The sequence below is a fragment of the Harmonia axyridis genome, chromosome 3 (assembly GCF_914767665.1).
Source record: "Harmonia axyridis chromosome 3, icHarAxyr1.1, whole genome shotgun sequence".
Taxonomy (NCBI): domain Eukaryota; kingdom Metazoa; phylum Arthropoda; class Insecta; order Coleoptera; family Coccinellidae; genus Harmonia; species Harmonia axyridis.
In genome coordinates, this window is record NC_059503.1 from 56,049,054 (window position 1) to 56,075,317 (window position 26,264).

Sequence of the window (26,264 nt, forward strand, 5' to 3'; positions counted from 1 at the left end):
AAGTTCAAAATACACAGGAAATATTAAATTGCCTATGAGAAGATATTGCCTGAACAACTGATACGAGGACTGATATTATATAGAGTTTTCCAATAAGAGGTTTAATTTTGAATATCCCGCTATCTGCGCAGTTGTCAATTTTGAAGCCGTCATCTTTTGACATTTTACAAGTACAATGAAATAAATATGCATTCATTTCTCTTAATCAATATTGTTTTTTTTATATCAGAATAGAAGACCCTTTCTGTATTAGCAACTATAATTGTAAAAAAACACCTACTGAGCAAAACTGCTGTCATATCAATGTGTATTTTGTCGAAACCGTTTAAAAAAATTTTCAATTTCTTCACTTTTAATAGCCATATCGAAAAAAAAAATTCTAATTCTTCTGAATTCATGTTAATATTGAAGGTTAATGAAGAGTGAAAAACCTGATGTTCTGAATGTCATCGATCTATAAGATGTTTTACTAGGTGATACCTAAAATCGATTTGATTTTTTATGCGTTCAAGAAAACTCATAATAGGTTCACAAATTATTCTATCAGTGCTACCTATAAATTTTCTTCCTATAAGTGTTGTAGCAAGATGTAGGTAAATGAACATATTTTTTATTCATTTTTTAAAAACAAAATATCACATTTATAACAAAGTAGCAACGGTAAAAAACCATTCTCACATAATCATGTTTATCGTAAACATAAAAAATCCAACTTAATTAAACAAAACAGCACTTAAAAAAAATGTATTCCGCTGAAAACACTTGGCATTTAATAGTAACAAGTTTCGAATGCTATTTTGCAGAAATTTTCCATATGTTGAATGTGAAAACATCAGCTTTCAAATTATTCTAAAGCGGAGGTAGTGTTGTTTTTCGTCTTTGTTAAATTCATATAATTGATATTGTCTATTCAATGAGAGTAATAGACAATTCTGTTTATATTGGTTGGGCGGCCATGTGTTATTTATTATGAAGCAGGATCAATAGAGACGGTTTGGAAATTTGTATTGAACGAAATGTTGACTAACGCAGAACAACTTTATGTTGTTTTCAAGAATCACAAATGAAAAATGAAAAGGCGGTCAGCAAACAAGGCCGAATTTCTGCCCCTCAAATAAAGGCGCCTGAAACTCTTTCACCCCCAACGCCGGCCCTGAGAAAACGGTCATCAAACGACAAAAATTCGAGAGACTAGTTCAAATTTCCTCAACTAATGCATATGTTACCAAGAAACATCCTGTATGTATTATCATTAAGTGATATACTGAATTATTATTACCTATGTGAAAAATTAAGTAGTATAGGTATTGAACAAATTCGGAAACTTAATTTTTTTAACTTTGGGAAATAACCTCAGAGTAATAAACATAGATAGAGGGAGCATATTATGTCATTTTCAGTAAGCAAATTTCGTCCACAACATAAACCATCAAATTTGAAAAGAAGCGCGCGGAAATGAAAACATATCAGTGATACGATATTTCACTCAATCCGCTAGTTTCTCCACAAAGAACGCACTTCTTATGTCCTATGGTTAATTGACGTTTCATATTAACTCAAAATATATCGAAATAATCACCTTTATATATCAAAAATTCAGAAAACAAACTTCAAGCGTGATGCCAAACGACGTGAAACAAACCGATGAAACTAGGCGAACAAAAGTTGCCAAACCTTGGATTTCAGCAGTTAGATACAGAAAATAATAATTTTTTTGCTTATTATAAATTCGACAATAAGGAAAATATCGGATTTCAAATATTCAAATTTGCGTATTTCATCGGGAATCACTCAAATAATTATATTTCATTCAATATAATAGACTTTCATGACGATATAGTAAAACTGTGGATTTGAAAATATATCACAATCCGATAACGTAATATAACCACGTTGGGGATATGTCAAAATTGCGTATACTCCTAGGTATACTCGCTCTATCTATAAAAATAACTAATAATTCTGTATTCCGATTACTGATGGAATACTTCAAGAAATGGTGATTCAAAGTGAACATATCGAAAAAAGTTGCAATCTACTTCGGAGGAACAACAGTAAAGAAAGAAAGAGCAGGAAACGTCGAAATAGATAACCAGACGATAGAATGGAAAAAAGAAGCAAAATATCTGGGAGTAAAACTGGATGAAAGAATGAATTTTAACAAATAGATAGAAGAAAACAGAAAAAAGACTAGGCAATTGCACGGCAGATTGTACCCATTGCTCAACCCTAGAAGTAAACTTTCTTTAGAAAACAAGCTGAAGATAATAAAAATAGTGCTAATACCAAGCATTACGTATGCAGGAGTTACCTGGTACAATACGAAGGACAATAATAATGATCAGTTGCAAAGTACGCTAAATTCAGTAATAAGAACAGCGGTTGGCGCCCCATGGTATATAACTAACCAACAAATCAGAGAAGAACTGAAAATTGAAACAATTGAAGAAATAGTCAATAAACAAAGAAAGAAGACAATACAGACGCTGAAAGAGCACGAGAATAAGGAATTAAGAAAGATTATACAAATTAAAGTAAGAAAGACCGATAAGAGGAAATACCTCTTTCAAAGAACTAAATAGAAGAAAAAAGTGATATGAAGTAGGGAGGAAAGCCTTCCGATCAGACAACAGCAGAAAATAGGAGAAATGAAATTAGAGGCGAAGGGAATGTAAATTCCGGACCTTAAACAAAAAGAAGATCTGAGCTGAATTCCGATTGCGAAATCAATCATAAAAATCTAATTGCATTTCAAGCTTCGCAATTTGGGATACGGACTGTATCAATCAAGTTCTCGTAAGTATAGAATGTAAAGGTAAATTTACAAAACTGCCCGTTTTTGAACTTCGAACGATTTCATACGATGTAGGTACCTGCTACGCATACACGGCAAATAACGGGTCATTACCGTAATTGATCAGCTACTATATGATACTTTTATCGGAGACAACCGAGTCTATGTATAGTTACCCCCATTATGGCTATATTTATGACCATTCCAACTAGAATGAATTGAGTGAGGATCTGAACGCGAATGGGGGATGATAAAGCTGTCCAAATATGTGTAAAAGCGATTGTTATCGTTATTCGATGGGTAATTGGTCATTGCCGCTATTTATGTGAAAAACGGTCATTTTCTAGATATCATTAGAGGACTGTTATTTTTTCGTGATCTAAACCAATGAAACTTTTTTACGTTGATTTTGATTCAAACACATGAAGAAAACTGATAGTAATTGATATTCGAGCAAATAGAACTTGAGAAAGCATTCCACATATTCACATAGTTTTTAAATTCGCCCTAAAAATTTTGAATCTACATATCGAATCAGAAAAATTTCATCATCTTAAGTTGAATAACTAAATTTCTGGATAATTTTTTTCAACTGAATTGGGCCACTAGTTTCTTGCATCTATGCTGGCACATATGCAACTGTATTTAGGTACCTATGCCTATTGGATCTTCACGAAATTCTGCAAGAACTTTTGTACTTACTATTATTATTCAATAACAAGTTAGTTCCGAGGTCAGTTCAATTCTAATCTGTTTGAGAGAGAAACCCTACCCTCGTAAATCATAAGAGTGTCATTCATCTCGATTCCATTGGCGTTTATGCTGCAAAAAGGCGTAAACCAAGGCGTTCCAAAAAGCATAATTCTATTTGAAAATGATCAATTACTAGACCAAATCAAGCAATTTTTAAAAAATGTTTGCACCAATTCAAAACTCATAATATCACTGAACATTTAACGATGAGTTACTTGAAATGAGAAGTATCTCTGAAGCTGAATAGTCATTTAAAGAATGTGTTTAATTTCAAAGTTCAATTTGCGGAATAGGTACTATCAATTTTTCTTTGAAAATCGAGACGATACGTTCAAGTTCACTGTCACGTCATTGTTCACTCAAAAAATGAAATGAATCCGACCTGTATTTTGGAATTCAAAAATACAGTTGATTAGCACTGAAATAGCAGTGGCATGAACAAGGTATTGAACAACCTTAACGTAATATTTTCACCTAATGGTTCATATCTTCAGACCCTAAAAATTTCATTCTGCATTAATCATCGAACCTATAATTTTGAAATCTCAAATTACAAAAAAGCCCAATCCAATTTAATGTTCAATACTTTCTATTCTGGCTCCTCTATTTCTCTATGAAACCTCTCAAAATATATTTCGAAGTATTGTCTGAACCTTAATAAAAAATATTACCTAGATTTAATCGCCTTTGGATAGATTTATTGAAAGAAAATATTTCATATGTCCTGTAACATGTGTAGGAAAAACACCGATTTGCTAAAGGTATTGGTATAATATTAGACCAGAATTTTATTTACAGAAGCTTGCATAATATCTCTATGCAATAAATTTCATTTTTGGCAGTTTCTAATTGTAAAAATTCCAATAAAGCTGATGAAAGTTATGATTATTTCTTTCACCACTGAAACTGAAAAAGTTAAGGGGTGTAAAAAAAATTCGAAAAAGATCTCATAAGGAAATGAATGAACAAAAATTCAAGAATATAAATGGCTCATTCAAATTAAAAATCGGTGAACATTAACGCAATTCAGGATGTTGTGAATGTTGATTATTGATTCCTTTTTCTGGAAATTTATTTTCGCAATAAAGTTAACTGCAAATATAACTAATTCGAAATTTGACAGAAAAGGGTCTTATCATGATCAACGACAGATAATTTGGAAACATAGACCTATACATAATTTTATATGGAAATAAATCCACAAAAATTCAAGGAAATAAAGAATAGGTTAGTGACTAAGAAGTAACTGATGAAATATGTATTAGCCATTATAAATTTGAAATAGGAGCCTATAATACAAAACTGCTAGATAATTATTCTATCGTGCTTTCATTTAAATTCGTGGTGAAGAGTGGTGAAGAGAAATTAGAGTATGTGATTACGAGTAGCATTTAACTTGTACCATATAATTCCCAAATTTAAAGTATGTAAACAAATAATGTAAGAAATATGGTACAAGCTAAGCGCTACTCACACTCACAGAAAATCCAATCTAATTTCTCCTCAGTACTCTTGACCACGAATTTTAATGAGCGCTCTTTATTAAATGAATGATCAGTTAATAAGAGAGTTTATTCAAGAAATATAAATACATTAAACAAACTCTAAACTACTGTTACGTACATTTTTTCCTGAGTGTTGTAGAGGGAGATGTGCACTTATTTTTCTAACACAGACAATTTCAAGGATCAACAGCTCTTAGCATTGGATGCGTTTCAATTTGTGAACAGCAATTAATTTTATGATTGAATCATTTTAGAATCTTGAAAATGACACCAACCAAGAACCGAAACGTCGACTGATGGAATTAAGAAGATATTCCAAACAAGAGTTTTCTTGAGATCATTAACACTTTTACTGAAAACCTATATAATAATAAGCTATATTATATTTTAAAATTTAATTTATTTCTCCTAATCTCATGTGAGCATCGAAGCCAATTTCCTTCTCAGGAATCTCGGTAGGTATGTATTCAAAGTCAATGAATCTTAATCATAGATAATCGAGTAGATAATTGAATTCAAACTAGATATATTTCGACAACTAGATGCAATAGAATAAGAAAATAATGAAGTAGGTATCGAAGAAATTCAGAATTAGAATGTTTTGAATCCTTAAATAACCAGAACAAGGAAAAATTCATTCACGCATTCACGATTCGATTTGTTACATTCGTTCGATACAGGTTGGTGTACCTATTTGTTTCAACAGAATATTATTATCTTTGATTTATTTCTCGATAAACCGTTAATTATTATGGAAAATAATCGTATATTTAATCTTAATGAAACAATCAACAACTCAGGTAATTCATTTGCCGATGGAATAATTCTTGCGTTGAAAACTGCAGTTTCATCTACAAGGCAATCTACACGTAGATTTGTGTAAAAATCTTCTTTCGAATAATTATTCAAGAAAAAACTTGATTTCGTTGAGTTCACTCCGTTCATTCAGCCTATGATATCGAATTTTTAAATTAATCCATCCATGAATTCGATTTGAAATGATTTATCATTTGGCTTTCCTCTTATTATTTTCAATAATAAACTTCCTTCAATATTCCAACAAAATCTCTGTAGTGCAGAGGAATGTTGAAAATAGAAGAATCGATTTTTTAGCTTCTAGAAATTTTCACGGAAACTATGAAAGATATTGGCATAAAATTATGTATGAAAATGAGATGATATACCTAATGATAATGATCCTTTCATTTTTAAGGAATCTAATTCAAAATACTTAATTCATTCCGAAAGTTGACAATTATAAAATTCGAATACCTTCGGTAAACATTTTTTTAAATCCAATTCGCGATGTATCTTTTGATCAATCTTTCATTCAGGTTGATACAAGAACTAATAATTATTTTAATCATGAATGAATAAATAAACTATCTTTATATTCTTCAGTTCTACATTGAAAACACTAACCAATCTCAAGCATTATTATTGAACTGAGCCTTTTTATGAAAGTTAGGATAATTCAATAGGTAGATAAACTTCACCCTAGAAAAATATTAATATTTCGCTCTTTTACAGGGGTAATAGCAATTTGATAAAGTTGAACGAAAATAAAATGTAGTAAAACTTTCACGATTCCATATATGTAGATACTATAATGTCCATCATCTTGCACATTTTTCCATAGCAAAAATAATTGGCAGAATAGAATTTTGAATATCAAGATCAAATTGTTTATTTAATAGCACTGTCCTAGAGGATACTTTATCCTCGACGTAGGTATATCAGAATGAAATTATCAAGTGGATATAGATCTGGGGATCTAAAAGTCCATGCAACTGGACCAAAGCCTAAATCTTACTCTACACTGCTGTTATAATACTCTACACTGTTATAATAGTATATTCTAAAACAATATAGGTGATATTTTCTCTATTTCAGTCAAATTTTGTGCAATATTGTCGAAATTGAATGAAAAAATCAGATTAGGTATTAGGATTATACATCCTAGTGACTTTTGTATTATATCTCGGCAGTTGGTGTGACTGTAACGAAAATTGACAGATTTTGAATCGTACGTTTCGATTTTTTAATTGATTTATAATTACGCCTTTAATTCGTGAATTATGTCTTACGAAATTGATTTGATATCACCAGAATTAAGAGCAATTGCGAATAATATTGCAAATCATTTCACAATACCCAAATCATATTATGTTGACAATAGAAGTGTTTGAAATTTGATAAGATCCGAAGTCAGTGTAAACAAGTTAAACAACCTCAAAATGAAAAATATAACTGAAAACAATGCTGTAATGAGTTCATTAGAGCACTGTTTTTAGTACTTCATTACGATAGGTATCTACTAATAGAGAAAAATTTTTTAAGAAATTGAATTCTTAATTTACTTTTTGAGTAAGTGAGTGAAATGGATTACTTTTCAACTTGATCACACTGTCTATCCGTCACTGAGCGAAATTGGGAATATTTTGTTTACACATTTTTCCTCAATCCATTGTTAATCCATAGAAGAATTTTATTCACCTTTTAAAATTTAGGCACCCTGTATATTTTTGATTCTTTATATAATTAATTTATCTAAAAAATAATACGTGTTAAAAATAATATATAGATAGCCTATTCAAATAGTTTGATTCAGATCCGAAAATTTTTTTATGCGGTATAAGAAAAATAAAAATAATAACGTCTTGTATTGGTTTAGCAACGTGAAAATGATCGGTCCCTATATATAAAGCGCGACTATAAACCATACTGTATATATCGTTTTCGAAATCTGTCAACGAGGATCCCGATAAAGCATAAACGCGATAAAAAGCGACCTTCAAATATCAAAACAAACCCACCTGCTGTTCTCGGAAAACATCTGCAAAAAACGGCTGAAAAAAACGCGAACCAACGACTTGTAAAAAACAGAGACGAGAAAACTTTTCCACTCAACACACAGATACAGAAATCCTCGATGGGAGAAACAGTCCCAAAAACAGAGTCAATCACAGGTCGCACCACAGAAAAAAATCCTCCAAAACTGTTATCGTGCACAGGTGACGATCGTTCGGTTCAATTCGTCCGACAAAAACTCTCAACGTCAACGGTAAAAAGTCATAATATCTGGAGACGAGTGAGGCTGCAGCAAAAACTGGTGGCGTAAAAAGAGTCGCGTTGTGGACGTAGGCAAAAACACCACCCGGTTTTTTTACCCGCGCATTTTTCCGTCACGTCGTCGGTACACGAAACGCTCAACCACTTTCTCTGCGAGCGATAAGCAGCGACTGTCGTGTGTGTCTAAAAAGGCGTACGGGGTCGGCGACGGACGTTCGGCCGAGATCGCGCCGATCGCGAACCTGGCCCCGCCCATCGAGTCTGAAACAATGCATCGGCGCGCGAAGTGGGAGAGGCCTGCGGATAGAGCAGCGCTCTGGCCCGCCGATCGTTCGGCGAGCGGGGGACGGCCCGGGAAATCGGCTACGGCGAATTTCGGATCGTCGGATTGCGTCTCGATATCGCGTAGATTTCGGTAGTCGGCGACTGAATTCGAATGTTTTTCGGAATTCGTTCTGCGGGTAGACAGTGAGCAAGCTGAAAAAACATTGATTCTGTGTTTTCACGTCCTTGAATTTAAGGTTCAATTTGGACTAAGCCAGCGTTTCGTCTATTCATTTAGACTTCATCAAAGCTACAGACAAAAACAAACGAAATATATATACAGTCCATTCAGGAATTATTGACATCCCGGGTGGCTTTGGAAAATCGAAATTAAGTTGGTACTGGCTCATTCAGTAACATTTTGAATTGCAGATTTCGAGTTGGCATTGGAAATGTCATTGACAGGAGGTTAGATTTCAGTTTGTTTGTGTTATTGGTTTTGATCATAGACCTAATTATTTGATATTAGGTCTATGGTATTGATCGAAGAAATTTTAAAAATGTATCAATTTCAAACACATTGATTAAATTATTTGACCATTTCTCACAGTACTGTTTGAAAAAAGAAGAAGGCAAGTCATTACAGCCTGGATTATTAGTGGAAGAAAACCTATGCAATACGATTTCACCTTCAAAGAATCATTGAATGATTTGATTGTTACCAGAAGCCGAGCCAAAAGTAACCAATACATCAGCCTGGATGAAATTTGGCCAGAAATCATCTGGATTTTAATCAATCAAAGACAACATTACATAAACTTAATTGGTTACAAGTTCAAAACAGTTAATAAAAGGAAAATTCTCATTGATAAACAGAAAAATATAATACCTAACTTGAGTACGATTTATGGTGGATACAGAGAATATTTGCAACAATATGTGGAATTCATTTATCTGGAGGAAACTTGGTTATTTGAAAATGGCAGTCTTATTCAACAGTGAAATCCAGAAAGAAAACAAAAAGTTTTTAATTAAATTCATGGATAAAAGTAGAAGGAGCACTATTTCGAATGCTGGACTGATGGATTTTTACCTGGATGTTTTGTTTTGACAGTGATGATCATGAGGATTATATAAATCTATGAAGGGAGAATTATTTTATAATTGGGTTGCTAAATTAATATTTTTTCTGCAGATAATTGGAATAATGTGTTCACAGCTCAAATGATGAATTTCACCAGTTTAGACACCACAGTTAGAAAGATCTATAAGAGTTATATGATTAGAATGTCGCAAGCAGGTTGGTATCCAGTGTCCATCAAGAATGCAACAATTATTGAAGAGCCTTTGGTGAAAAGGAATATGCATATTTTAATGATATTCAATGGGATCTTCCATTGGCGATTCTTTAAGGAATTGATATCTCTTCATTGAAATGTGATAGCATCCCACTATATTTCTACATTATAGAACCCGAATTCCATTTTATGAAATCATGACTTTATGCGTCCCTTCGTAATTTGGAAAATTTGGGATCTTTGTAATTTGTAATACAAAAACTATGAAAATAATATAAACCGATTATTTCTATGATGAATCACAGCAATTTTTAGTGATATTTTTGTAACTTGAAATAAAGCCGCAACTAGACGTTCAAGGCCTACTTTGATGTCAATAATTCCTGAATGGACTATATAAGTTGAAGTGACATAAAATATATAGGTACCTATAGATACCATTATGTACCTACTTTCGATTTTCTTTTTATTTCTAATCTCAATCATAATATCGCTCGAAACCTTAAAGAGAAATCAACAACATCATAACTGTCAATTTATAATTCAAAAACCAACGTAGGTATAGGTATTCTGTTTTTTAAATTGAAAGATTCTGAATCTTTAGTTAAGATACCTAATCAACCTGATACGGTATTTAAAATAGGTTTCTTGCCTGTGTTCTCAAAATGCTACATTGGGCAAGCAATCCAAACTCTCAAAAATGCGAATCATATTCAAACAACAAACTAAATATGATTGCGATGAAAGATTCACAGAAATGAGAAAAATACAACTGTCAAAAAAATACAACTGTCCTTGCAGACAATCTTTTCACAGAAAATCATTCGTTGGAATTTAACGATGCGAAAATTGAGGATTATGAAAGGAATGAAAAATAAAAGAAGCATCAACGAAATGATTTTCATAAAATTAAATGAGACCGTCAATTACAGGACCGATATACAAGATCTGAGCCAAGTGCAAATTTATTACATAGATATCGTGAATTCCACAACCCATAAATATGTTAACACATTACATCTGTATGAAAATCGAAATATTACTCATTCTGTTCTGACGGTGATGGCAATTTTATAATAGACTTTTTAGTGTTTTTGTCATTCTGTCTCAGCTTCATTACATTCAAAAAAGTCTTACTTTTAGCAACCAATATTCATCTTCATTTGACTAAACTTGGTAAGCAAATATTTCAAACTCATATATCGAGAATTGGACAAATGGCAATATCGAAAAAAATTTATATCTCCGCTAATACCTAGGTTACTTTTTAGGTAAAATCCAATGGCTTGCTTGTCTTTTTAGCAGGATTTTCAAATACGAATCTATGACTCAAATGTTTTTTTCAATGGGAACTGTTGATTTCTGTGCCATTTTTCAAAAGCTTGATTTTTACTGATTTTAAAAAATACACAACATCGTATGGTTTGTGTTCATACTATTAGGTCTCAAATATTATTACTTCTCTGTTCTTTAGGGGAGCTTTCAAAAAATGGCACAGAAATGAGTGTACCAATTTAAAGAAACATAACTTCGGATCGTAACTTATAAGGATTCTGCTAAATATACTAGCACACCACTGGACTCAACTTAAAAAGTGACTTTTTTCGATTCACCATTTTTCAAATTTTCGCTTATACTTAGCTAGGAAACAAAAGAAGGTGCCCCAAAATGAACACTACTATTGTTAGATACCTATTAGTTTCTCAGAAATAGAGAATGAGAATGAGGTATCAGATTTTGTTTATCTCTTCTGATTTAAAAGTTGTACTGCTAAAACATCGAAATTTGCCCACCCTGTACATGTGTCACTTTCACTTATACCTATTTTGTTTGTTCTTCTATCTGGTCTTGATGAAATGTGAAAACATAGACAAAACGTTGGCTTTGTCCAAATTGATCGCTTGATTTCAAAGGTTCATAACTGCTCTACGACTACGATAAGGAAAATAAGACTTCTTAGGTGGAATTAGAAAAAATAATTTATTTCTGCAATGGAAAAAATGCAGCCATCAAAGAAAAATGTCGTTTTCAGACAGATAAAACAATACTTTTTCTACTCACAATAGTAATTTACGCAACACGTCCGGAAAATAGGGTTTTTTTGGACGAATAGACAAAATTGTCAATTGTTTGTTTGGACTCACAGACTTCCAGGACGAGCGTAAGCGAGTCTGTGAGTCCAAAAAAACCATTTTCGGGCGTGCTGCGTACAATATTTTTTCGGCAACCATGTAGAATAACACTATCGCTGCTGCTTTCCATATTTTATAGCGATTGCGATCAAAAAACATGCAAATTTTTGACAACTAATTTCATATGAACTGTCAGCCGTTATCTCGGTTGCTATGGATTCTATGATTCTTTTCCGGCCTAGTCCGGGAAGTACGTACTTTCCGGACTAGGCCGGGAAATGCTTCTTTCTCAGAGAAAAAGCGTCCGGAAAGTGAGCACTTCCCGGACGGTTGCCGAAAAAACAAATTTTGATCAACAAATTGAAATCTGAAAAGTGGGATAATAATATCTATTAAATGTGGGCACTGGGTCTACAGGCAATGTTGATTTGTGGGAATATGGATCTATGGGCAATGGTTATCTTTACTCAAGGTAGATCTGCATTAAAGGTTGATCTACCTAGATGGTAGATCCACTCATGTACTAACATATATTATATTATTAATATGAAATACATAAACGTGTCTGTCTATAATAGATTTTGGAGAAACAGAAAATACTACCTATAGGTACCGTACCTCAATTTTTAGTGACATTGAACAATCAAGGCAAGACCTACTATCGCTCAATGAGTAATGAAAAAAAATGAATGGAATAGAATTATCGAAAAACACGGTGCAGATCGTGAATGAACTGAAATGGAACAAATGGTATAATTGAAAAAAATATAGAATGAAATCATCTTTCGAATGCCAAATATAAAAATATGTTGCATGGGAAAAATATTTTAACAGCGCCGCGTGTATTACGCGTATTTACACGCGTCTCAAGTGAACAATGACTAAACGTCGTTTACATCAGCACAAACAAATATTCGGCCGTTTTCGAGAAAATCGGGGGCACCAAGACAAGTGAACCACCCTGTACTTAAATATCCACACAAAATTGATGTTTTTTTATAGCTTCAAACCATCTGTTCATTTTGACAGGGTCTTATGTTAGATAATAGTCAGATAATTCAATGACCAAATCGTTAGTTTCAACGTTTCCAACATTTGATCTGCCTCGACTACTGAAAACTCTATGCGCACTTTTTGTCATACCATAATCTTTTCTTCATTTTTGAATCAAAATTTTTCTTCATTGAAGATCCTTTTGATGTAATGTAATGCATCGAATACGAGGACACTTCAGGACGATTGGTGGGCTGTGGAGGATTGGTGTCGAAAATGGTAGTTGCCATTAAATACCAGCAAATACCACATTTTACACCTAGGCAGCAATATCCAATATCCCATATGGTCACTGCTTGTCTCCTGTTGACCAATATACTGAACTAGGTACCTAGTGTTCTATGATTGAAGCTGGTCTGACCATGTGGCGGCTGTGGCATCAAAGGCAAAACATGAGTCAGATATCGTTTGGGGTTTGCAGCTTGGCAACGTGTGGAACGCTGTACAGCGTTTGAACACAAGGATATCCTTAAGGAGGATAAGACCAGACTATCAAGTTCGTTTTATACTACTGAATCTGCAAACCTTTGAGAATCGACGAGATAGAAGTGATCTTTTTGTACCTTATTGGGAACTCTGCATAGTCGCATGGCTTCTTTGGTGTGAATTTGGATCATCTATACATGAGAAGCAGCATCCAACTCTGTGGCCATGCCTTCAAACTGGCAAAAGATCCAACAGAGTTGTAAACGGATGGAATAAGTTGCCACACAGTGTTGTTGGTGCCAATTCGGTAAATTCCTTCAAAAACTGACTCGACTTGTTCATTCGAGACCGGAATCGCCTCTAACTTGATTGAGAAACTTTGATTATTCGCGGGTTTCTAAATCTTCATTTGAAGTATTTTCAATAATTCCGTGAATCAGTATGACTAGAAAAAAAAGCAATATCAAAGGAAACGAAAAATAGTAATTCGATTAACAATAGGTTTCAAACACTCAAAGCACTCAGTCCCTGCAAAAATATTTTGGCGATATATCCCAGATCCCCATTGATACACATCCCGGTCGTAAAATCAACAGGCGCATCAGAGGCGCCGTTTTTGCAAACCTACGCCGAGCGGGAACATCGACGACGACGACCTCGGAACACAGAGCGGCAAAAAGGTAAATCGGATCCCCCGCTCTCCCCCGCTAAAATATGTCCCTTTTTACGACCGCCGCCGTTCGGTTTTTCGGCGGCTACTCCCGGGGACGGCGTAAGAAACCAAAATAGAACGTTTTTGTCGCGGAAGTTTCTTCTTTCTTACACGCCGATCCGTAACCGGGTCGACTTTTCTTGCTGCCTCTTCGTTGGGCTAGGTTATGTTGTAACTCTCCGGGTCCTTCTTCTCTATGTCTGTGACGCGCGCCTCTCTCTGGTTCATTCAGGACGTTTTTCGCTGTGTCATCGGGTCGATCGGAGGATTTTTTTTAATCTATGTAGTCCTCCTTGGAATCGATTTCTGTGGTCGAGCGTGAATAGAGGCCGACGAACTTTTATTTGAAATCACGTCTTGACGGTTTTGATGCTGTGAAAGGTAAATTGGGGCATTTCAAAACTCATGCTCCTTTTTAGAAAAAACAGTTGTAAAATAATTCTGAGATGCGATTATAAAGGGTTTCATTTTGTATAACCCGGTATCTGGGGCTCAGATCTTCTTTTTGTTCAAGGTCCGGAATTTATATTCCCTTTGCCTCTAATTTCATTTCTCCTATTTTCTGCTGTTGTCTGATCGGGCGGCTTTCCTCCCTACTTCATGTCACTTTTTTCTTCTGTCTAGTTCTTTGAAAGAGGTATTTCCTCTCATCGGTCATTCCTACTTTAATTTGTATTATCTTTCTTAATTCCTTATTCTCGTGCTCTTTCAGCGTCTCTATTGTCTTCTTTCTTTGTTTATTGATTATTTCGTCAATAGTTTCAATTTTCAGTTCTTCTCTGATTTGCTGGTTAGTTATATACCATGGGGCGCCAACCGCTGTTCTTATTACTGAATTTAGTGTACCTTGCAACTGATCATTATTATTTTCCTTCGTATATTGTACCAGGTAACTCCTGCATACGTAATGCTTGGTATTAGCACTATTTTTATTATCTTCAGCTTGTTTTCTAAAGAAAGTAGGGGTTCTAGGGTTGAGCAATGGGTACAATCTGCCGTGCAATTGCCTTGTCTTTATTCTGTTTTCTTCTATCTGTTTGTTAAAATTCATTATTTCATCCAGTATTACTCCCAGATATATTGCTTCCTTTTTCCATTCTATCGTCTGGTTTTCTATTTTGACGTTTCCTGCTCTTTCTTTCTTTACTGTTATTCCTCCGAAGTAAATTGCAACTGTTTTTGATGGGTTCACTTTGAATCTCCATTTCTTGAAGTATCCCATCAGTGTATCCAGGTCTATCCTAGTGATTGTTTTCCGCATTCTACTGTGATAGTATATGACAGTGTCATCTGCAAACTGGGCTATCTTGCATCTATTCATTTTCGGTATGTCTGCCATATATATGTTAAACAGCAGCGGTCCTATCTCCGATCCTTTGGGAACTCCGGCTTCTATTTTTCTTATCGTTGACCTGGTACTGTCGATATTCACCCTAAATTTTCTATTTGCCAGGTACGATTGTATCAATCTCGTAAGTTTGATTGGAAATTTCATCAACTTCATTTTGTAAATCAGACCCTGATGACACATTTTATCAAATGCCTTTTCTATATCCAAGAAAATGGCACCGGTATCTGTTGACAGGTTCATTTGCTCATTGATATTTTCCGTTATTCTTACCAGTTGATGAATCGTTGAATGATCATTTCTGGGGCAGCTGTCATCTATTGATAATTGACAATTAAAAACTACGCCATTACTGAAAATTGAACGATATACGTCAACGCATTGAAATTTTTAAAATTCTCTACCAAAATGGTAAAAATTTGCAAAACTAAGGCATTTTTTGGTCGTCACTCGTCATGAAGCACCTGTTGACAAAAACGCAGTTTTGTCGATCCTTGTTCATTCCTTGATAATTAGGCATTCCACATACGACATTACACCGTGTTTTGCATAACTCAAGCCGGTTGATCACCAGCGGTTTTTGATTAGACCTGACTTATTCGAATATGAGGGTGAAAGGATTTAACTACCAAGATTAATAATTCTATATATCCGAAATTTGAAGATATCGATGAGAACAACTTTTCAACAAGACGATGCTTTTTTTTTGGTATTGTAATTTTTGTTTGTACTTTCAATTTAGGAACACCCTGTGTTATACATATAGGAGTCTTTATTTTATTTAGAACTCACGATACGAAAAAATTGATACATGTACGTATCATGTACGTTGAAATGTATGATGCCCCGTTCACATTTCCTCTGCTTATACTGACATTTATCTACACATGGTTTATTGTTTGAAGTTGATAATTTTTTGTATTTCTCTTTCTCAAAAAAATATCAATACTCAAATATCTACTACCTCCATTAACCCCCTGGATCCGCCACTGATCCGTTATGGCTACCCCGTCGCCTTTTTACACCTGGGAAAATTTTCCGCGATAAAATTTCGCATTGGTAATGTGACACCTCGAACCATCATTGGTCGAAAGTTTCTATTCCTCTAACCACCTGGTAAACGGTATACGACGTCATAATATTTTTATCGATGGCCGTAGTAGGTGGGGGCTGAGGGAAACCAGCCACCTACGACAACGTAAGTTATCGTATCGGCGACTAGATTTTCGCGTGATCAATGCCGGTGGTTTTGACGTATGGTAGGCGCCGGTTATCCTGACATTTCTAGGGGTGAAAAGACTCATCAAGCTCTTATTGAAATGGGGAATTCTATACTTTAAATTCACAACTTGCAATAATAGAAAACAACGGTTGCATACTTGCAACTATGTATAATACTTAGGCAATGAAAGGTGTGTCTAAATTGGAGGTACAAAAGAAATGGGAGATTTCTTAAGTAATTATAAGAAAAAAAGGTCCTACAAACATGGGCCCGCAGATGCCTTGTTTTCGAGATGCAAGATGTTTCTTGTAGTCCTAATTTTATATGATGCTTATACTCGTATTCATAGGTATAGTATTTCCAGTCACTTGGAGGAAGCCAGAATATTTCGATTATACAAGGGTTGTCCAAGTTTCCAGAATTTCCTTTGGGACCAGTGAATTTATTGCCTAACAATACTTTCAAATAAACCCCAATATTTAGCGGATCGCGGTATCCACTTCAAAGTGACATCGACTAGTTCAAGTGACTTTGGATATACTATACCTACATACCAGTTTATCGTATCTCCAAAACTAATAATTATTTTTTAGTTCATATATCAGCTTAATAACAGAATCTTTATAATAAGAAAGGAGTATATCACCCTGTAGATTTGCATTGAAAATTAGCATATCACATGATGAAAATTTCAATTTGGAATATCTATGCTAAATTGCCCAATTTAAAAGATAAAAGTCATATGAATTTTACCAATTAATCTTCAAATTAATTCAATGGGATATGATTACTTCAAACTTAATATGAAGGGAAGGTGCTATGAGCAGTAAATCTGGAAAAAATCAAACTTCAACACCCTGTATCTCGAAACAAAGCGTTTGATACTGTTGCTAAAGATCCGAAAATCTGTAATATTTGATTGTACCTCTAATTTAGGAACACTGTGTGTCTTTAACAAAACTTGGAGCCAAGGTCGAATCTTTGGAGCTGAGTAGGTAGAAGACGACTCCACCTACCTCCCATTTTCGTAAGTTCAACGTTCCGCCGATCACTCTGTATACAAGGTTGGGATAAAGTATGGAACCAAGTAAATATCTTTTGAACAAAAAGGACAATATTTATAAAATTTTGCAGTTAAGTGCAATGGCGCAAAATGCATCTGATGTACAATTTTCTGTTGATAATATACTTCCGGTTGAACCGGAAATACCCTCAAATTTTTAATTTATATGGGACATTCTGTATACCTTTGCAGATGAAAGAGCTTGGAATTTTGAATGCGCACATACTGGGTTTAGTGTAAAAAATCTGATAAAAATGAGGAATAACTTAGTGTTATACTACTAGAATAGCTGAATTCATTTACTGCAGATTAATGAGAAAAATGTTTCGAACAAAATTAAATCAAATGTTCAAAAATCCCGCCGTTCAAAAATGCTATCCTATTAACAAATTCTTGAGTCATTCTTTCCAAGACCTTTCCACGTATTAGTTCACATTAATCAATAATATCCCTTACAAATTAAAAGGTTGAGGGTATTTCCGGTTCAACCGGAAGTATATTATCAACAAAAATTGTAAATCAGATGCGTTTTCCGCTATTGCATTTTCCTCAAAATTTCAAAAATGATGTCCTTTTCGTTGAAAAGATTTTTACTTGGTTCCATACTTCATCCCAAACATGTATATCTACGCTTCCAGCTTCTGCAGACATTATGATTATTATGTTAAAAATCCAACAGAGAAAGTTGAACAATCGCATTTTATTAAGGATAATTATTTTAAAATATAACCCATAAATTCAATACATACCTTTCCCGATTCATACACTACTCAACGGAAGTATGTAAAACTTGGGTGAAATAAGTCGTCAACAAAATTTTCCTCGACTCATTACAGTCCTCAATTCCTCACATCGACGTTGACAGTATTTTGGTTATCAGCATTATTAGCTGCATTCAGTGAAGAAGAAATCGACCTCATATCCTTTTTGCAGTTTCTTTCGTGAATATCTCTGATATCCTGAAGTCAAAATTCGAAATTTGTATTTGGTAAAGTTCTTCTCATTGCTCCAAGATCATATAATCCTATATAGCATTAGGCTTCGAATGATTCTGACAAGGGGCCGTATTCATAAAACTAAAGAATATCCTTGTAAGTATAAGGTAGAAGGTTTTGAATTGAAGAAAAAGGTAAGAGTATAAGCATTTCCTTTTTTTCGTATTCATAATGATAACCTCATACTTGCAAGAATATCCTCCAAAAATAAGTAAATGGTTGTTGGCATGTTGGCTTGTGACTGTGCCGCGGCAGGTGTCAACATCTTTTCGATGGTTTTTTTTATTGACGGTATTTCTTTCGCATCGGTCTTATTTGAGTAAAGTACTTCGATCAGTGAAAGTACAAAAAAGATAATGCTACAACCGAACTGCAGTTCATAGCAGATGAAATTACCAATGCCCCCGTGATATTGGAAAAATCCCAAATAACAAAAATAAAAGCTAGAAAGGATGAGACTATTAGACTTGACTTACACCCAGTTCCTTCTGATACCCAGGATCACTGAGATAAAGTAAACATATCTGCATTTTTAGGACGGATGATAACGCACCTCCTCGAGTTTCAGCATTATTTATTCCCAAAAATCTGTTAGCTAGGCATTACACATTTTCCTCTTGAAACCGATGTAATTCTTTGTAATCACGAACAGAGGTGTTGATAAACGCTCTTTGTAGTGTTTAATCTTTCTCAGTTCCACAACATCTGCCATCGCTACAACTGATCACTACGACTGAGTCTGCTACTGATCACACTCGAAATTATTGAAGATGAAGGATATCCTTTTCATTTAGAGTAAAAGGTAATGTTTATGAATAACCAAATCCTTTTTTGGAAGGATATGCTCATACTCTATTAGTATAAGGTTTTACTCGGAATATTATGAATGCGAGCTGAAGGATTTCCTATATATTCTGCAAGTATAAGCATAACCTTTTTTTTTATGAATACGGCCCAAGTACATTATTAAATTCTCAAATTTTTATTCGTCTTGAAAATCACATGATGAGTGAGCGATAGGTAATCTATCGATTTGTAACATTAAAAACTCGGCACTTCGTGACTCGTTTTTGAATTTTTAACCTGTGGAAAAATATCAAAGTCTTCTGTATTTGTATTATAATTAACTATTCTACAATCACTAACTCTCAAAGAAATCAATTCATATTGAATCTGAACTAGGCTAACATATAGCAAGACACAAAACCCAAAAGAGATTGATCTTCTAGGACAAAACTTACTCACCATTTCAATTTTCTGGGAATTACAGTAGATGAACTTATGAAATGGTAGGAATGATCATATTGATACCCTCCAGCAAAAACTAAATTGTGTCCTTCACACTCTTCAGATATTGATGCAGCAGCATACTGACTTGGAATTGTTCAAAACTCTGGTATTCCATCGCTTGATATGTGATAATATACATCTGATTCTGTAAGCAATTTCACTGAATTTCATAATTATCATCAATTGTCAAGGTATGAATATTACGACATTATTTCGTTGACATAGAGAATAAAACCAATCTGTGATCCGAATGGATTGTAATATCTAAGATGCATAGAAAACCGAGTAGAAAACCTGGTGTGTCTACTTGTAAAACTTTCAGACAAAACGGGAGATTTTTCAGATTTATACCTACTTGATTTCGAGGGATCGCGGTCTGTTTCAGATGGCGCATACATCGTTTACATTTGACATTTCTCTCAACTATCGACTCTTGTGAACCAAGGGCGTAGTTTTTTTTTCTTGGTGGGGGATAATCGAAAAAAAAATTTTTACGACAACTTTTATTCATATCTGTAATGTTAGAAAAATAAGTCTGAATCAAATTACTCGAAATATTTTTTTTGGTTACTAATTCGGTTGTTCTTACCTTATACTGGGTGTCCTCAAATAAGAGTTACAAAGAAAAATGGGAAATTACTTGGATAATTTCGAGAAAAAAAAGTTTTATGAATATGAGCCCACAAACGCTTTGCTTTCAATATACAGGTTGTTTCTAGTGTGTCGTACAGTTTATCAAATATTTATTGATCTTCGCTACAGATTTGGTAAATAAATACTAAAACTTATAATTAATGCATTCATTAGAGCTTACTAGCTGGATCTTTATAATAATTTGGATTTTCTCGAAATCGATAGCAGATACGACAAAACTATAACAGACCAAAAAGTTAAGTACTGGACCAGAGTTTTTTTCTACATTTTTCTAAACTAACAGCCATTCACCAAAATATAGTTTTGGAGGAAGGGAGCAGTCATCCTTCCAGAAAAAATATCACTCTGTAGATTTGCATTCAAAATTAGCATATCAAATGGTGAAGACTTTAAACTGGAATATCTATGGCCAATTAAAATTGACTATCTTGTGAAGGGAAGGTTATACAAGAGAAAAACTTAAACTTTAACACATGTATCTCAAAACAAAATATTTGGAGACTCATGTTATAGGACTTTTTTTCTTAAAATGATCCGGAAATCTGTCATTTTCATGTGTATCTCCAATTTAGGAATACCTTGTAATTACCCCCAGTATCCCCCTATTTCTACGCTCTTGTCGTGAACTTTGAGTATAGAACAATAATATTTTATTTTCTATGGTCTGTCATTATATTCCATTCATTTGATTGAAAATTTGATATGAACTGAATTGTAATTTATTGTGAATATTTGCAGTGTCCAAAATCAGTATTTCCTTTTTAAACGGCACCAGGTAGATAGCGGGAATTCGAAAAATTTTGAAGAGCGCCACGTTACAGAACTCTGGTTAAGCTGAACACCAAAGCAACAGGTGGGTCTCTCAAAAAGTCTGAAACAAAATCGAATCAGTAAACACACCAGGTATTCTATGCATCTTAGTCATATCCACTGCTGCAGAATTCGAGACACATTAAGCGAATCAGATCTGAAGTTTCTCAATACTCTTCCTGAAATTATTGAATCTTCTCATATAATCACCGAAAGTTTGGTTATAAAGGTTTAATGAGTATACTTGATGAAGGATATTCAATATAATATCAAAAACTTGTCAACTTTGTGTCTATTTCTTAGATATAATTTGGTTTATTATTATTTCCTAATTTTGTCATTTTTAGAATAAGAATTATATTCCAAGACAAAATAAACCAAATGTATCATAAAGATATATTAATGTAAAGGAATAGACACAAAGTTGTGAATTTTTTGATATCATATTGAATATCCTTCCTGGTGAACCACTAGTAGTTTAGAAAAATGTTATAAGAAACTCTGGTCCAATAGGTACTATACTTTTTTACACTGAGACTCGAGAGTATATTTAGTAAGACAGTGAAAAAACTCGAAAAGATTGGATCTGCTACTGACGTCCAAACATCATCGAAATATACACACTCGATCGAATATATATTATTGCTGTAAGTGAAAATGAAAAAATCCAAATTTGTCCATTTCTCGGTGCACACAACATTTGGTCCTCATATCCTTATAAGATTCAGGTGACATAAGAACTAAAGCCAACTGATCATAGAATGCGTAGGACATATGCCGATAAGGTGCTTGAACAACATCATTTGGATGAAAATTTTTCAGAAACGAAAAACATTTCACTTGGGGGCTATAAGCAAAATAGTCGCATATGGGGTAGTTAAAACCCTCATGTAAACTGCTAAGAGACCATTACATCCAAAAAAAGTCACTGTTTGTTGTGAAATTTGATCTGGTGGAGTGATTGGCATGTACTTCTTTGACCGTTAATTCTCATATATAAATCCATATGGTTACCGAATTTTTTAGTTCGAAATAAATCAATGATATGGAAATGGAACTGATGGGAAATTGGTTTCAGCAAGATGGATCAACAAGTCCCATGACGTTTTGGTATCATTTCAAAAAAGAGCCCCAGGACTCGTAATTTGTCATTTCGACAATGGGATTTAGCCACAAAGATCATGTGACTAGTCTTTTTTGGATTTTTTTTTTGTGTGGTTATGCGAAGGATTGTTTTAATTCCGAAAGTCCTCAGACTATTGGAGATTCTAAAACTTACAGTTATTAGTGAGCATTATATTGATCGATTTTCTGAATAAAAGAATGTTTTCTCCACGTTAACTTTCATGATCACCAAATGGATAACCCATTAGTTCATTAAGCAAATTCTTATGATTTGAATGACATGGAATTTGTGTTGATTTTTATCTTTTGATTCATCTTACACATTCACGCGCAGTTTCATCCTTTTGTGGAATTCTACACTGCGCAAAAAAATTAACGCACATTATGGAAATCTCAAATTTATTCTACAACTGAAGGTGTTCTCCATGATAATTATTTTTATCAGAATTATGCATGCATATGTTATCCACTTTCAACGTTTTTCTTACATATGTTTTTTCCTAGCAGGAATAAAAATATATGAGCTCCATTCTGAAATCCGTTGTTCTCGATCAATTCTAGTGATCAATAGTTTTTCTTTCGTTTGATTTTCTACATTCGATCGCTATGCAACGCGAAACACGCAATTTGACCCAAGAGGAATGTGCCCAAGCGGTAGTTTTGCGAGAAGAAGGGTGGACATACACAAGAATTGCAGAAAGGTTTGGAGTTTCCCATACAAGTGTGTCCAGAATGTTGCAGCGATTCAGGGAGACAGGTATGAATGTCCGAAGACCAGGATAGGGTAGATCACGGGTAACAACTGCCATTCAAGAACGTTACTTGAGAGTTTCTTCGTTGAGACAACGGTTTGCAACCGCTCGCCTCCTTCAAAATCAGCTTGAGCAAACTCATGGGTTGCAAATTAGCACTCAGACAATAAGAAATCGTCTAAGAGAATATGATTTAAGCCCTCGTGTGCGGCAAGAGGCCCAGCTCTTACCCCAGCCCATCGAAGGGCACGTTTGGATTTTGCGAGAGAGCATATCCATTGGGAAGAGGCTAATTGGGAAGGAGTTCTCTTCACAGATGAGTCTAGATTCTGCCTCTACCATTGTGATCGACAACAGACGTCCACATGAAAGATATGCTCAGTGCAATTTCCTGAATACTACTGGTTTCGGGGGAGGATCGATTATGGTATGGGGTGGAATATCTTTGACTGCTCGCACAGACCTAGTGGTCGTTGATAATGGAGCTATGAATGCTGATAGGTATATAAGAAACATTCTTGAAGAGCATGTAGTGCCATTTGCCCAATACATTGGTGAAAATTTTATTTTTATGGACGATAATGCCAGACCCCATCGTGCGCGCATCGTTCAGGAGTACCTAGAAGAGGTTGAAGTCTCTCGAATGGAATGGCCAGCAAGAAGTCCAGATCTCAATCCGATTGAGCAGGTTTGGGACAACCTCAATAGAAGGCTGAGAAGTTCAGAAAATCATTCAACTACTCTTAATGACTTAGGAATCCAACTCAGAGAAATCTGGGAAGGATTAGATCGGAACATTTTAAGATCACTCATTTTGAATATGAACCGTCGTTGCCGAGCTGTAATTAACGCAAGGGGTGGAAATACCAAGTATTAAAGGACTTATCAGCATTCCAGTATTTTGAAAATTGTTTATTTCTCTTCTTTCACATAAGATTAGGTAAAAATCCTGAATTTTTCTTCCATTTAATGTGTCTTGTTTCGTTCAAAACCTTCCCGAGAGAACATAAAAAATAAGTTATAAAGTCAATGTAGAGTTAACTTTCATTAAAACTGAGATCTTCAGAATGTGCGTTAATTTTTTTGCGAAGTGTATATTTGTTCATCGTTAGCTAACAGGGAAAAAACGAAATGGCAAATAAATTATTATTATTATATTGATATGTCTCATAGGTCATTTTTGTTATTTTTATCGAAAAAGAGAAAAGTCAAAATCTGAATCTTGATGAAAACTCATTGTTGGGGCGTTTTCGGAATTTCCCCAATATTTGTTTATTATTGTTTGTGTCGGTTCATATCTCACATATGACACCACATGTTTTAATTTCGCTCTCTTCGCGTTTCCATTCAGTTTCAATTTAGAATTCGACGCCGCCGTGTTGTAGAATTTCGACCAGCTTTTCGCATTTTCGCTTTTCACCCGCTTTAGAAAAATTTCACATAGTAAAACCGCAATATTTAGTGTGTACCTTGGTGTTAGTGCATCATAGTTATAGTTCAACTCGCATCATAGTTCAACCCGCATTATTAGGATTATAGCATTTTTATTCAAACCAAGGAAGGTCGGGATTACCACCTGCATCCCGAGCCGCAGTGGGGGTGATGTTCAGGTTTAAAATTTCATCTTATTTTTTCCTTATTTTACCTTCACCCTTCCTAATTTACTTCCTTTACTCGAAGGTGAATTTGGAAATAACGCACCTGGAACTAGCTTGACCCCCAAAAAACTTAGTAGTAAGTTAAATTAAACTTTTTTATTTTACAGTCCACTCAAAATAGCATATATAGCATATAGGCCTTTGTAAGTGCAAATTGTTTTCAATAATTGACCAAAGGCCGTACCACTCATCATTCGCAAACGTATCAAATTCGACCGATAGGAAAAGCTATTCAGACAATTTTCACCGGCATAACTCTCAATTAAAACAGATCATCGTCAATAATATCGAGACGACCATCCAGACTCGTTTATTTTCTCGATCACGACATTCCTTATATCGTCTTCGACGTTCTCTCCATACGGGATTTTTCGATCGGGCCTTCGTCGATGACGTACCTGCCCCCCTCTGCGCCCCCCCTTGGCGATGCGATCTTGAAATATCTCATAATTGGTTCATGAAATTGCATGAGGTGGCGCGCGCACGTCGACTTTTCGCATTTCCATTGAATAAGATCGAGTTTTTCTCGGTACGGCAGCCGATAAGTCTGTCGCGAGTACGAATCTCAAACGGGTAATTGAATTTTTTTCTAATTAGAGGAGCGATAGAAAGAGAAGTTGTGAAGTTATGATCGGTATTATGGATGAGCGATAATCTTTATCGCACGATTAATGATGGTAAAAATTGTGTTGAATCGACACCAATAGATTGCATAGAGATTTGATACACAGAGTATTGAAAATATACAGGTCAATATTTTTCATGTCATACAGAGTGTCCCAGAGAAAATTTGACCCTCAGAACTCAGAAACGCATAATAATAAAACAGGCTAACTTGTATTTTGAACTTGGAACTTCTTTCTCTTTTGCAGTCAGGCTATTAGCCTGTTACTGCTCAATCTCAATATAATTCACCTCTGGTGAACTATTTTGATCTGTTCTAGCAGGTGGCAATATGCCACTCAGAAGGTTTGCGTGCCAGTAAGATTATGGCTTTAACTTACACTCCCTCGGTAAGTGCCATCTTCGGTCTTTTGTGTTTTTTGGGAGCTTTTTCATCATAGTCGCAAGCCTTCCTTATAAGAGGGTTTGCATGATTTTCCATTTTACTGAAGGTCTTCACGCTCAGATCTTTCAGATCTGGGAATGATATTTGCAGGTTTGCATGTATCCGTCCGTTGCTGACAAAACAGGGTGCGTTTACGGCTCGTCTCAGGATCGTATTCTGCACGACTTGGAGTCTCTGCACATGCGTCTTTGCTGCGTATCCCCAAGGCGGGCATGCGTAAGACATGACCGGCCGAATGGTGGAAGAAGAAGCTTGTTGGAAATAGACAT

The 26,264-nt window shown here is 34.7% G+C and overlaps 1 protein-coding gene across 2 annotated transcripts in view; it reads right to left on the bottom strand.

Moving 5' to 3' along the window:
• The window catches only part of LOC123677201 (zinc finger protein rotund-like), a 295,742-nt gene extending 287,430 nt beyond the window's left edge, over window positions 1–8,312 (bottom strand). The window contains exon 1 of one of the 2 annotated variants that reach the window (XM_045613771.1): window positions 7,869–8,312. In XM_045613771.1, the coding sequence (XP_045469727.1) occupies window positions 7,869–7,888 (20 nt within the window). In that variant the 5' untranslated portion in view covers window positions 7,889–8,312. The remainder of the gene's footprint in view (window positions 1–7,868) is intronic. The other variant, XM_045613772.1, reaches the window with a different exon arrangement.
• Window positions 8,313–26,264: the final 17,952 nt, after the last annotated feature.